Source organism: Chlorocebus sabaeus, chromosome 28 (assembly GCF_047675955.1).
Source record: "Chlorocebus sabaeus isolate Y175 chromosome 28, mChlSab1.0.hap1, whole genome shotgun sequence".
NCBI classification, from domain to species: domain Eukaryota; kingdom Metazoa; phylum Chordata; class Mammalia; order Primates; family Cercopithecidae; genus Chlorocebus; species Chlorocebus sabaeus.
In genome coordinates this window covers 15,945,188-15,958,969 of record NC_132931.1, presented here as the reverse complement: position 1 = coordinate 15,958,969, position 13,782 = coordinate 15,945,188, and the positions used below count along the sequence as shown (strand labels likewise).

General features: G+C 42.1%; 1 protein-coding gene across 4 annotated transcripts in view; it reads right to left on the bottom strand.

Moving 5' to 3' along the window:
* Positions 1-13,782, bottom strand: part of RNF216 (ring finger protein 216) — a 162,049-nt gene that overhangs the window by 106,206 nt on the left and 42,061 nt on the right. For all 4 annotated transcript variants that reach the window (XM_073012807.1, XM_008018763.3, XM_008018766.3 and 1 more), the window contains 3 exons: positions 7,758-7,860; positions 6,466-6,630; positions 2,394-2,508 (listed from right to left, as the gene is read on the bottom strand). In XM_073012807.1, coding sequence (XP_072868908.1) covers positions 2,394-2,508; positions 6,466-6,630; positions 7,758-7,860 — 383 coding nt within the window. The remainder of the gene's footprint in view (positions 1-2,393; positions 2,509-6,465; positions 6,631-7,757; positions 7,861-13,782) is intronic.

Below are 13,782 nucleotides of genomic sequence, written 5' to 3'. Positions count from 1 at the left end.
GGCCTCCCAAAGTGCTGGGATTACAGGCTTGAGCCACCGCGCCCGGCCCCTTTTCATGTTTTTTAAAATTCAAACCTTTTCTTCAGTAAACCAGTTTTTGGGGTCAGGCGCAGTGGCTCACGCCTGTAATCCCAGCACTTTGGTAGGCCAAGGAGGGCACATCATCTGAGGTGAGGAGTTCAAGACCAACCTGTCCAAGATGGTGAAATCCCATCTCCACTAAAAATACAAAAATTAGCCAGGCGTGATGGCACACACCTGTGACTAATCCCAGCTACTTGAGAGGCTGAGGCAGGAGAATCGTTTGAGCTTGGGAAGCAGACTTCGTCTCAAAATTAAAAACAAAACAAACAACAAAAAAAGTTTTTGGTATTATGAGAATGGAAAAGCACATGTTTAGAGAGTAAGCTTTGAAGCCAGATTCCCAGCTCAGCTACTCGCTAGCTGTGTAACATGTGCCATGTTACTTAACCTTTCTGTGCTTCAGTTTTTTTCTATAAAATGATAATAATGGCACATACATCTCATAGGCTATTTGAAATATAAATGAATTAATCCATTAAAGCACTCAGAAAGGTGACTGGTACATGTTAAGTTCTCGATAAATGTTAATTACTATAATTATCAATGCTAGAAATTAAAAAATTTTTTCACCCTCTATTTTTCTTTCATCTTTACTCAGTTCTTTTTGTACTCATGTTAAACTAATCAGATTTATTTTCAGTCCTTTATTTTTAAAAATAAATGCAATTAAGTCTACAAACTTTCCTCTAATGTATTTTCCTATATGACCATAAAAAGGACAGAGGAGGGAGACCCTGTCTCACTCTTTGAGTCAAGCAATTATAGCCCAAAGAGCAGTGCTTAGATGGAAAACAAACTGAAAAGGAGAAAAATGGGATGCCTGGAACAGATGAGAGATTTTTAGCCTGTGTCCTTATAAAAAGCTGTTAAAAAAGGCTAAGTGTGAATCATAAATGTTAAACTATTAACATAAATCAAGTATATATTTTATCTCATGCTTCCAGGGTCCTTAAAGATTATCTGATAAGTAAAATTTAAGAATCACATCTAAATTAAAGCGCTATACTAGAACAAGGGACTGAATCAAATAAAATGAAGTTAACAGGGAAAAATGTGAGATGCAGCGAAACTGAGAGAGGTATATGACCTGACAGCAATGTGGGTGAAAAGACCAAGGTTGAATGTGAGCAGACCTCATGTGGAGTATGATGTCCAGTCTTCTACACCCCAACTTTCAAAGAGACCCTGACAAGCTAGAGAAGGGCACGTAGGGACAGGGAGAAGGGCAGTCAGGCTGACAAAGGGGCAACAGCCAGAATCTCTCTCTCCACAGGCAAGAACTACAACCACGGCTGGAAACTTCAGGAAGTACATGCTGACTTAATACAAAGGAAGAACTGTCTAAAAGACGGAGCTGACCAACAAGGGAGTCAACCATCTTGTAAAGCAGCACTTTCTCCACCACTGAAGTCAGAAACAAACACTGTATGGCTATGTACAAGGATGCCTGCTCTGAACTGTGGGTAAATTTGGCTGAATGAAAAACCACCTGCACAGTGCCCCTAGTTCTACATTCTGCCACAGGCCAGGAGAATGTCATGTCAGCAGGGCACTGCTCCACAGACTGGCTTAGGAACCTCAGGAGTCATAACCTAAGGGATTTGCTTTTAGATCCTGAAAAGTTCATAGCAAATACAAATACTTTCCAGCTTTATAGTTACCTGAGTTCCCACTTAGTCATACCTGAAATCAAGTGTGGTAATTAAGTGCACACATAGGGATGATCTCTAGAAAAGTTGTAGTAACTCCTTTACTGGGTAGAAGCAACTCAGATAAAATCTGAGTTGTTATAAAACTCAAGTTTACATTTCTGGGGATGAGACCTGAAGTAACCTCTTCGAAAGGGTTTTCAGCAGTTATTTCATCAGTAAGAATGACAGAATTTTGGAGAAACATGTGGCTATTGGCCATTCTCTCAGTTGCATAAGTGACCCTCTGCAGTAAGGCCCTCATTCATAAGTCTGGGCAGTTTTTACCTAACAACACAGCCAATTCTCACCAAACCTTCAAGACCAGTTTTTTCCCCAAGCTTCACAGCATACTCAAATACTTTCTCACACATGAATTTTCTACCACACAAAATTTTCCTGCCATGGTTTATCTTAAGAAGGGAGGAGGAGGAGGCCAACAAGTGCAGCCACTTTCTAAAAATTTTGATGTGCTGAAAAAATAGTTCCTGTCAGTCACTCCTTGGACTGGCCTGGCCAGATGCTCGGCAGACACCTGTAGCACGGCTTCCTTCGCTGACTGTGAAGAAGAAAAGGTACCGTGTTGCAGCTACACACTGCCAGCAACACAGTTTGCATTACCTTGTTCAAACTTGAAATCGATGTAAGAATACTGGTTCATTTCTTTTCTCTTCTTCCTTTTTCCACTGGTTTCTGGTGATAGCTCCTGCCATTTTTTAATGGCATCAGAAAAGGCCTAAAAATTGAGAAAGCGAGAGGTTACTTCTGTAAATGGAAAATAAGAATACCCGAGACAGGCAATCCCTAAATGTCATTTTAACACGGTTTCAGCTTTCTTCCCAGCACGGCTAACAATAGGTAGTGGCGGCCGGGTGCAGTGGCTCATGCCCTTAATCCCAACACTTTGGGAGGTCAAGGCAGGCGGATCCCTTGAGGTCAGGAGTTCGAGACCAGCCTGGCCAACATGGTGAAACTCTGTCTGTACTAAAAATACAAAAATTAGCCGGGCATGGTGGTGCACACCTGTAATCCCAGCTACTCAGGGGAGGCTGTGGTAGAAGAATCACTTGAACCTGGGAGGCGGAGGTTGCAGTGAGCCGAGACTGCACTGCTGCACTCCAGCCTGGGCGAAAGAGTGAGACTATGTCTCAAAAAAAGAAAAAAAAAAAAAAAAAAAAGAATTAGTCGGTGGTAAATAGGCATTTCTTTATTTTCATTTCTTCTGACTTTCATAAACTGGTACAATGGTGGAAGCAAAACACTTACTGACAGATTAAAGAGTAAAGAAAAACTGTTGGCTGGGTGCTATGGCTCACACCTGTAATCCTAGCATGGTGGGAGGCTGAGTGGGGCGGATCGCTTGAGCTTAGGAGTTCAAAGCTAGCCTGGGCAACATGGGGACACCCCATCTCTACTAAAATACAAAAAGACAGCTGGGAGTAGTGGTCCACAGCTGTGGTTCCAGGTACTCAGAGGCTAAGGTAGGACAATCACTTGAGCCTGAGAGGCAGGGCTGCAGTGAACCATGATTGCACCACTGCACTCTATCCTGGGTAACACAAGAGACCCAATCTCAAATAAAAAAAAACTGTCCAAGCTGTCTTTGAATAAGTACAGGTTAAATCACATGACATTGGGCTGGTGAGTTCCATTCTGTAGGCAAATCTTCCATGTTGTTTCCCTGGTCAATGCTCCTCTTTATTCTCCCCTAACCTGCTTCCCCCATGCTCTTCTCTGCCTGCACCTATACGCACCCCACCCTTCGAAAGCATGCTGGAGTTCAAAATCCTTCCACTGGTGAGGATCCCTTTTCTTTCCTACCTTCAGCTTCTCCTTCTTAGATTTTCCTTATCAGGATTTAAATGTGTTGAAGCCAGGGCGGGCGCAGTGGCTCATTCCTATAATCCCATCACTTTGGGAGGCCAAGGCAGGTGGATCACCTGAGGTCAGGAGTTTGAGACCAGCCTGGACAACATGGCAAAACCCTGTCTCTACTAAAAATACAAAAAATTAGCTGGACGTGATGGCATGCACCTGTAATCCCAGCTAATTGGGAGGCTGAGGCAGGAAAATTGATGAACCTGGTAAGCAGAGGTTGCAGTGAGCTGAGATTGCGCCATTGCACTCCAGCCTAGGCGACAGAGTGTAACTCTGTCTAAAAAAAAAAAGTGCTCAAGTCTGCCATCCTAAAAAAAAGGAAGGAGAAGGGGTACCTGATTTGAACAGGAAGGAGGAGTGTGTGAGGTAAGGTCATCCTGCCTGGAAGAGAAGAAGGAAGAGTGGGAGCCTTTCAGGAAGACTGGGTGGGACTCCTGAGTGTGGCAGGGGGTAGGTGGCCTTGGGGCTCATGTCCTGTGGCTACGTTGTTAGGGTGCAGGGCAGGCTGGGGTCCAAGCCTGGGCGGCATGAGAAGGGGGGTGGCTATGATGGCAGTGTTTGTCTGAAACTCCTGCTGAAACTTAATCCCCAGTGTGGCAGTGTTGAGAAGGTGATCTCATCTCTCTTTCAATGCCAGCCCCTCTTTTGTCCTCTCCTCTTTGTAGAGAAATTTATCAGAGGAGCTGTTTATCTGCTGTTTCATCACCTCACCCTTATGACCACATGCTTTCCAGCTGTCTCTAATCTGGCATCTACCCTGCCTTTGCACTTACTAATCTATGCTTATTACTGAGTGGCCAAGTCTACAAGTCTACCATTTACATTTTAGTCCTCATCTTGCACAAACTCTTAGCAGTATTTAATAACAGGCTGGGCATGGTGGCATCCCAGTGCTTTAGGAGGCTGAGGTGGGAGGACAGCCTAAGGCCAGGAGTTCAAGACCAACCTGCACAATCTAGCAAGACCCCATTTCTACAAAAAATGAAAAGATCATCCAGGTGCGGTGGTGCACACCTGTAGTCCTAGCTACATGGGAAGCTGAGGCACGAGGATGGCTTGAGCCCAGAAGGTCAAGGTTGCAATAAGCCATGATTGTGCCACTGTACTCCAGCCTGGGTAACAGAGACCCTGTCTCTAAATAACAATAACAATGATGATGATGATAATACAGACTGCTCCAGTCTTTCAACTTCCTCCTTCCTGTCTGCCTGCCTCCTCCGCTTGCTCTTCACACCTGGTATCTCTGGGTACCTCATCCTGGCTGGTGAGATTTTCCATATGCTGATGACTCTCAAAGTCTTATCACCATAAAACCCAAGGAGATACAAAAAAAAAAAAAAAAAAAAAAAAATCCTATCTACAGTCTGTATTTTCCAAACGTTTTAGTCCATTGAACCTCCCAATGAGTTATTTTTACTTAGATGTCTCACAGGCCCTTCTCAGCACATTGGCAACCAAAGTTTCCCAGATTGAATTCATGATTATTTCCCTCCAAAGCAGATGTTTATACTAGTTCTCACCCCCAATAAATGATACCAACATCTTCCACAACCCCTTTCACCAAACTCCTGCCTGGGTCTGTGATTAAATGTTCCTTGCTCAGGGAGGCCCTTCTGGAGACCCTTGGTCTACCTTAGGTTGCCTCCTGTTTTACCCTTTCAAAGCCCCTCTATTTTTCTTTCAGTCTTTTTTTTGGCCAGGCGCAGTGGCTCATGTTGGTAATCTCAGCACTATGGGAGGCTGAGGCAGGCGGATCATCTGAGGTCAGGAGTTGCTGACCAGCCTGGCCAACATGGTAAAACCCCATCTTTACTAAAAATACCAGCCAGGCGTGGTGGTGAGAATCTGCAGTCCCAGCTGCTCAGGAAGCTGGGGCAGGAGAATCGCTTGAACTGGGGAGGCAGAGGCTGCAGTGAGCCAAGATCGCACCACTCCACTCCAGCCTGGGCGACAGAGCGAGACTCCATCTCAAAAAAAAAAAAAAAAAAAAAAGAGGTGGAAGGGGGTTGGCCTAGACCTCAGCATGAGCCACAGTCCTTGGCTTGGTTCTTCCCTTCCTCCAGGTAAGGCCAATGAGTATTTTAACCACTACGATAACTCCATGTTTGTCCTTTGGACAAAAGAAACATCACAGTGTTCGCTGAGCATCACAAGAATTTCAGTAGAATAGAATTTAATGGCAGTAAGGGCGAATGAGGAGTAAGCCAAGGTCTCTGCTGGTGCATGCACTTCTGTTCTGGCCACAGCTACAAAGCGGGCACCGTGTGCTGTCCTTCATGGAAGATGTCTGTGTTACCACCACGAACCAGCACCCTTCTCACCCTTAACAAAGGCCTTTAAGTGCTATCTATTTTAGGATCCTGGGGGGAGAACGGTGGGAGCTGTCAGTAGCTGTCCATTCTCTTCTGAGAGGGCAACGCTGTGTTCCCGGACTCTTTACAGACTTTACGTCCGATCACTGATAGGATAACTGAGCCATCTGGGGGATGGATGGTCATGTGACCTGTCCCAAGTCAGAAAGCAAATCAGGAAGGAGCAGGATTAGAACACATCTTTCATACTCCTGCATTCCACACTAGAATGTATTACCTTCCAGGATTTTATGGTCAAACCAGGACTTCTCTGCTTCTCATCTATCTATTATTTCTTTTCATTTAACCCTTCATGATCAGCAAATACCTATCTATTTATCTTCACCCTAATTCCTTAGTAATCATAAACCATCCCAATTTCCACAAGCTGGACTGTTCATTCTGTTATCATGGGAAGATGTAGCCAAGAGGTGTGACCCCAAGAGGAAGACCAAGTAGAGCACCTTTCGGGTGATTGCATAGTGTCCTTTGAGCTCGTGCAGCGCCCACTTGATGTCCTGACTACTGAGCATTTTGAAGTCGGCCATGAGGAGGTCAGCAGCTTGGATGAAGCAGCGCTGGTCAAGAGGAGTCAATTTAGAATAGTCAAAAAAGTCTATTTTAGGCAACTGAAACGAGAGAGAAGCATAAAATCAGAGGCCAGGCAGTACATTTCCCATGTAAGGGAAATCATTTTAAGAATTACAGGTGTAGAAAAGAATAACGTTTGTTCTAATTACTCTATAAGGAAGTTACCAGCCCTATAAGAGAGATGAGAAAATGGTGGCTCAGAGAGGTTAAACGAACCTGTCTGGAGCCGACAGACTAGTTTTACTAGTTACAACTAGTAAAGAAGTATAGTTGGGGATTTAAACCAATCTTTCAGCCATTCTTTCCACAACATATTTACACACAACTATTTTTTTTTCTATTATAGAATACGTAAGAGAGACAGTCAAAGAATCTATGGGGAGTTGGAAGATCAAGCAACAGATCTTAATAAAGTTAGTTCTCAACCATACTTTACCATGTAACACACTAAATGCCAGTTTGGATCACAAATAATGACAATGATTAAAGTTTTTAAAAACCAAGCTGTTTACATCTTGATATGAGACCTGGTTAAACAGATGTATAGTATACACTGTATACAAATCTCACATCAAAAGAAAAAAGATATTCAACTCTAGGTAATGATCTGCATGCTGATGTATTTACAGGGAAGTGTACTGATGTTTTTGCAATTTACTTTGAAATGCATCATAATGAAATGAAACATAACAAAGATGTGCTGATGGACAGACAGAGGACATATGTATGATAAAGAGGATACAGTAAACTGTTAACTTTTTAGTAGCACCAGTGGTAGGGATATAGGTGATCGACGTAAAATATTTCAACTTTTCTGTAGGTTTGAAAATTTTCATAATAAAATGTTAAGAGTCCTGGCCAATTCTTGTTTTGTTTTAGGAATTTGCTTTGTAGGATTAAAGATATGGAGGATTCATTTAATTCTTTGTGGGAAAAGGAAGATAAGAATTACAAGGAAAGATAGAAGTTAAAGACAGAATTCAAAGTGGCTCAGAATGGGAGATCGCACTGAAGTACAGACATATTCTGAAATCCTATGTCCCTCTGCTAGTCTTTAAAAACTTGTCCCAACAAAGCACTTTCTTCCCATACAGATAACAACAACAACAACAACAAAGCAGGGCATTTCCAGGTAGCGACTGCAAAACAAGAACACGACACTTGCCTTTGTCTCATCCTGGCTGGCCAGCAGACTGCTACTGGGATTTATGATGATTCTATCTTCTCTCTTTGGATAATCTGGGTTTTCCAGAAGAAAATTACAAAGTCTGCAAAAACAAATGATGTTACTTTCATACTGCTTCCAAACCCCACACCTGCCCATTGCCTCAAATGCAATATTTGAAGAATATAGTCCTTAGTCACACATTACAACTGGCCTAACAAGAAATTAAGATGTGTGCAGCCCAGAAAAACTAAACAGATAAATAAACAAGTGCATTGAATTCCTATCTTTGTGGAAGATAAAAAATTTAAAAAGCAATGAACATACTGATTAAGGCAAACTCCTCTGAAGTTTAGGTATCAGTTGTGTGTTAATGTAATGAAGTCACTGAAACTATTATTGGTTAAACTACGAAATTGGACAATTTATAAGAAAAGTAGCTATTCTTCTGTCAAGAAAACTATGAACAAAAAAGAAGTGGAAAACTGTGTATTCACATTTACAATAAAAAATAGTCTGCTAAGAGATGTAATAAATAAATGAAATATAAACGATCTTCTGTTAATTCATTAATATTTTTCATACCCCTCTGGTAACATGAATCTCTAAGGTAATATAAAGCTCTATGAGCCACTGAGTTATATTTGGTTTATTTAGCTAGCTGTTAAGCTAGACTGATGAATAGATCATGTTTTCCTATGAACAGACACTCTTCACACCAAACCCATTAGCTTTGTGTATTATCATCATGAAATACTTCCAAAGTAAGGATATACAGAGTGAGATAACACACATTGACGTATCACCACCCAGACACAACAAATATTAACTATTCAGGCTCTTCACAGCCAAATCAGACAACCACCTTGGAATGACTGCACAGTAGTAAAGACAGAGTGAGTGGGGTACAGCTCTAGCCACATTCAGTCGCAAGGAAGTTCCTTTGCTCAGAGGTTAATGGGGACTTCCCCTTTCCTCTGTTCTTTCTCTTGCTCCAGTAGATTCCTAGGATGAACCCCTAGGTGCTATACCTGCAGTTCTCACACACCTCCTTTCTACTGATTCTCTTTTGCCAGATGTCAATAGTAAGGCCTATAATAGTAGGACAGGAGGTCTGGCAGAAAGAGGGCAGAGAAGAAGTGCCCAGCTCTGCCTCTTTTTCTCACCCAGGTGCCAGTGTTTGGGGACTGGTTTGGACACGTTCGTTTATTCTGCAACCCCTGCCGGGGACCCATGTCAAAGCGCTCTCGCTCATCCTGACATCTCAATGCATTTCCCTTTGCCATTACTTCTGGGAGTCCCATATACTTTTTATCTCTAAGCCCCCCGCTTCCCTACCACCACAGCCTGCCCAGTCTATGGAACACAATGCCAGAGGCCCAAAGAGAGGAAAAAAAGCAGGAAACTCCTATTACAGAGGGAGACAAGAATTCAGAGTACATTTTCCTTTAAAGCCATTGTCATCAGTGGTAATTCTCTGTCCTAGAATTCACTGGTGTGCACTGAGGTTATGCAAACCTTTGAAGGCTGACCTGAGAATTAGCCACCAGCAAAAATCCTGTCTGTAGGGAAAGGCCTGAGTTACAGACAACTCATTACACGTGCATATTTGACGTGGCGACAAACTAGACATGAACTAGCTTTAAAATGGTCTGTTTTCACGTTTTCTCAAGTACATGATACATAAGTACACCTCTACATGAAATACAGGTGGAACAGTAGATAAGATTTCTTAAAAAAAAACATGTTTGAGAGGTTCATCTCTCCCCATTTTATATTTTCAACAATATTAAGAACTTCAAATACTGAAATGCTACAGATATGAACTTCAAATACTGAAATGCTACCACACGGTAGATATCAGAAGCTCTCACTATAAACTGTCAAAATTCATTTCTAGTTTAATCCTTTCATTATGCTTACCAACAGAGCTCTTCTGGAGGTTAAGGGACATTTAGAGGCCCAGAAAATGAAGGATAAAGTTTTTCTTCTACAGAAACAAGTGGTATTCTCTAATATCTGCACCCTGGGGCAAAAGCAGAGGGGAAGCCTGTTGGACTTCAATCTGCCTACCTCTTCATATGATGTCATGCTTGAGGTGATCTGACATGCTAGCGGATCTAGAGAAGGCACTCCTGCAAAGTAAGCCAGGCTAGTACTCCGACCTTTCAACCCTTAGATAGTTGTTGCTGCCTTCATCCAACTGAAGTTGACCCCGCGTGAGTGAAAGGTCTAAGTTAACCAGCCAGAGTAGATTACCTGCCATGTGGTTCTCTAATGAATAGGCCCCTTCCTGCTTAAAATGCCCAGATGGTTCCATCTGAAGGTCATTGAAAGACGCACATAAAGCAACTGAGATTGAGCTACAACAAAATCCCAGCCTGCTCAACTCAGCTTTGGGCCTTATTTCCAGTTTCCATTAACATTTTACTTTAGTTGTGGAATTAACATTGTCCTAGGAGCCCAGAGACTAACGGAAAGGAAAGCAGTGTCAGGAAAACAAGATTGGCTTGAAAAGATGCAATACAATGACGGTACATTCCCTTGCTTTTCGGATATCACGGGAATTTTTTTTTTTTTTTTTTTTTTTGAGATGGAGTCTTGCTCTGTCGCCCAGGCTGGAGTGCAGTGGCACGATCTCGGCTCACTGCAAGCTCCACCTCCCGGGTTTACGCCATTCTCCTGCCTCAGCCTCCCGAGTAGCTGGGACTACAGGCGCCCGCCACCTCGCCCGGCTAGTTTTTCTTATTTTTTAGTAGAGACGGGGTTTCACCGTGTTAGCCAGGATGGTCTTGATCTCCTGACTTCGTGATCTGCCCGTCTCAGCCTCCCAAAGTGCTGGGATTACAGGCTTGAGCCACCACACCCGGCCTCACAAGAATTTTTATGTGTTTAAGGATCAATGTTTGTTTCTGAGTGACACAAAAAGCACAGAGGGTCAGCAAGTCCCTAAAAATAAGTACACGCGTGAGACTCAGGAAGTAGAACAGAACTGTAACAGAAGGTGTCAATTTGATTACAGTTTAGTGATTTTTATAGACAATCTTGAAGATATATTTAAACATGATGTTCATTTGCAGAAGGGGAGAAAAACATTGAAGTATTCTTCAATTTCTATGAGGCTAAATTGTTAAAAAAAATACTAAAACAGGCCGGGCGCGGTGGCTCACGCCTGTAATCCCAGCACTTTGGGAGGCCGAGGTGGGCGGATCACAAGGTCAGTAGATCGAGACCACAGTGAAACCCCGTCTCTACTAAAAATACAAAAAATTAGCCGGGTGTGGTGGCGGGCGCCTGTAGTCCCAGTTACTCAGGAAGCTGAGGCAGGAGAATGGCGTGAACCCGGGAGGCGGAGCTTGCAGTGAGCTGAGATCGCGCCACTGCACTCCAGCCAGGAGGACAGAGCGAGACTCCGTCTCAAAAAAAAACCAAAAAACAAAAAACAAAACTAAAACATGTTATCTGGTATTCAAATCACTGTTCTTTAAATGAGCTAAATTTATACTTTTCTCTACCATTTACATTTTCTGTAATGAACAAACCAGTATTACATTTCATAACCAGGAAAACATTAACCAAAAAAAGAAAAAAAGGAATTCAAAGAGAAGAGAGAAGTAAACAATTCACATGCAAGGGAAATACAATTAGTAAACAAATATATGAAAAAAACAGCCAATTATCAAAGAAATGTCACTTATGCTACTTTATGCCTACCCTAGTTAACTACAAAAAATAACATAACTCACTTTTATCGAAGAGTTGTTAAAGCAATTCACACATACAAGTTGCTTTTTAGATGAGTGGAAGTCTACGAGAAAGTTTTCATTGTAAAAATGTAGTCATTGCTGCTCAATTTTCCTGTAAACCTAGAACTGCTCTAAAAAATAAAGCTTAGTAATTTAAAAAATGTAGTTATTATTATGCCACTTAGAAATCCAAAAAGAAAGTATTTCAAAAGCTAGGAGGGGAAAAAACTCCCCCACAAACAATTCTCCTGGAAAACAGCAAACATAGCCAACAGGAAGGTGGATGCCAGGGCGTGGGGCAAGTAGAGTTCAGGAGACAAGCAGGAGAATGTTCACAGCTACATTATTTGTGACAGTCAGAACTCAAATCCCTATCAAAAGTAGATGGAAAATTTCATTGCTAAGTGGTATATGAAAAATATGTAAACTGTGGTTCTACCCAACAAGAATAAGCCTCACAAACATAATGCTGAGTGAAAAGAAGTCAGACGCAAAAGACTATAGACTACATAAAATCTTTATGTAGTGTTCAAAGAGGATAGCAACGTTCTATTTCTTGAAGATTTCTGGGCCGTGGTTACATAAGTGTTTGGTTTGTGATAAATTACTGAACTGTGCATCTTTATTTTCTTCATTTTTCTTTGTGTATATCATATTCTACAATAACCAAGTTTAAAAACTATACACAATAAATATGTGGAAAGGCTTGAGATGAGTACCTGGCACGTAAATAACAAAATGGCTTTTTTTCCTCACTGTATGGAAGGTTAAACACTCAGGTAGAGTCTCTTCTTGAAAAATAAAAAATGCTTTAAGAGTTTGGGTAATCCAAGCTGGGTGAGGTAACACATACCTATAATCCCAGCTATTCGGGAGGCTGAGGCAGCAGAATCACGTGAACATGGGAGGCAAAGGTTGCAGTGAGCTGAGATCATGTCATTGCACTCTAGCTTGGGCGACAAGGGAAAAATTCTGTCTCTCAAAAAAAAAAAAAAAAAAAAGAAAAAAGAAAGAAAGAAAAAAAAAGTTTGCCGGGCACTGTGGCTCACGTTTCCCAGCACTTTGGGAGGCTGAGGCAGGGGACTAACTTGAGGTCAGGAGATCGAGACCAGCCTGGCCAACATGGTGAAACCTCATCTCTACTAAAATACAAAAATTAGCTGGGCATGGTGTTGTGCGCCTGTAATCCCAGCTACTCGGGGGGCTAAGGCAGAAGAATCGCTTGAACCCAGGAGACGGAGGTTGCAGTGAGCCAGGATCACACCACTGCACTCCAGCCTGGGCAAGAGAGTGAGACTTCATCTCAAAAAATAAATAAATAAATAAAATAAAAAAAGTTTGTATAATCCAAAAACTTCAAGACAGGAATCTAAAGTCGTTTCAAACTGACACTGCCCTTGGGGACCTGAAAGAAGCAAAAACAATCCTCTCTAAAGAAATCAACTCTATCAAGAACTCAAGACATGAGCTTAGAGTCAAACTTAGAAAATACACAAGAAAATGAGGCACGATGGGAGCCAGCAGGAAGAACAGAGTAAGATTCCCAGTAAGATTCCCAAGAACTTAACACATCAGAACAATCAAACTCACAAAGAAGCGATGTTTATTGTTTAAAGAAATAAAAAAAGATTAAAAATGTAGGCAAAGAGCAAAATTCTAGGAAAATAACCAAGAGAATTAAAAGCTAAAATATCATAACTGAAAAACAGTAACAGTGGATGAGTTAAAAGATTACACTCTGCTGAAGAGAAATTTGTGGGCTAGAAGACACCTGTGAAGAAATCGTCCAGAATGCATCTCAGAGACAAAGAGGTGAACTTAGAGACATGGAGATTGTGGGAGAAGAGTTACAGAAGACAGGAAACAGCTACAAAATTTCCAGAACTGACAACATCACCAATCTATGGCCTGGTAGTATATACTCTTAACGGTTTTGCTTTACTGAGAAGCATGTTAAGTAAAATTGATAAAGATTAAGGGAAGGCCAGGTGAAGTGGCTCACACCTGTAATCCCAGCACTTTGGGAGGCTGCGGTAGGCCGATCACCTGAGGTCAGGAGTTCAAGATCAGCCTGGCCAACATGGGGAAACTCTGGCTCTACTAAAAATACAAAAATTAGCCAGGTGTGATGGCACATGCCTGTAATCCCACCTACTTGGGAGGCTGAGGCAGGAGAGTCACTTAAACCTGGGAGGCGGAGGCTGCAGTGAGCTGAGATTGTACCATTGCACTCTAGTGTAGGCGACAGAGTGAGACTCTATCTCAAAAATAAATAAAAA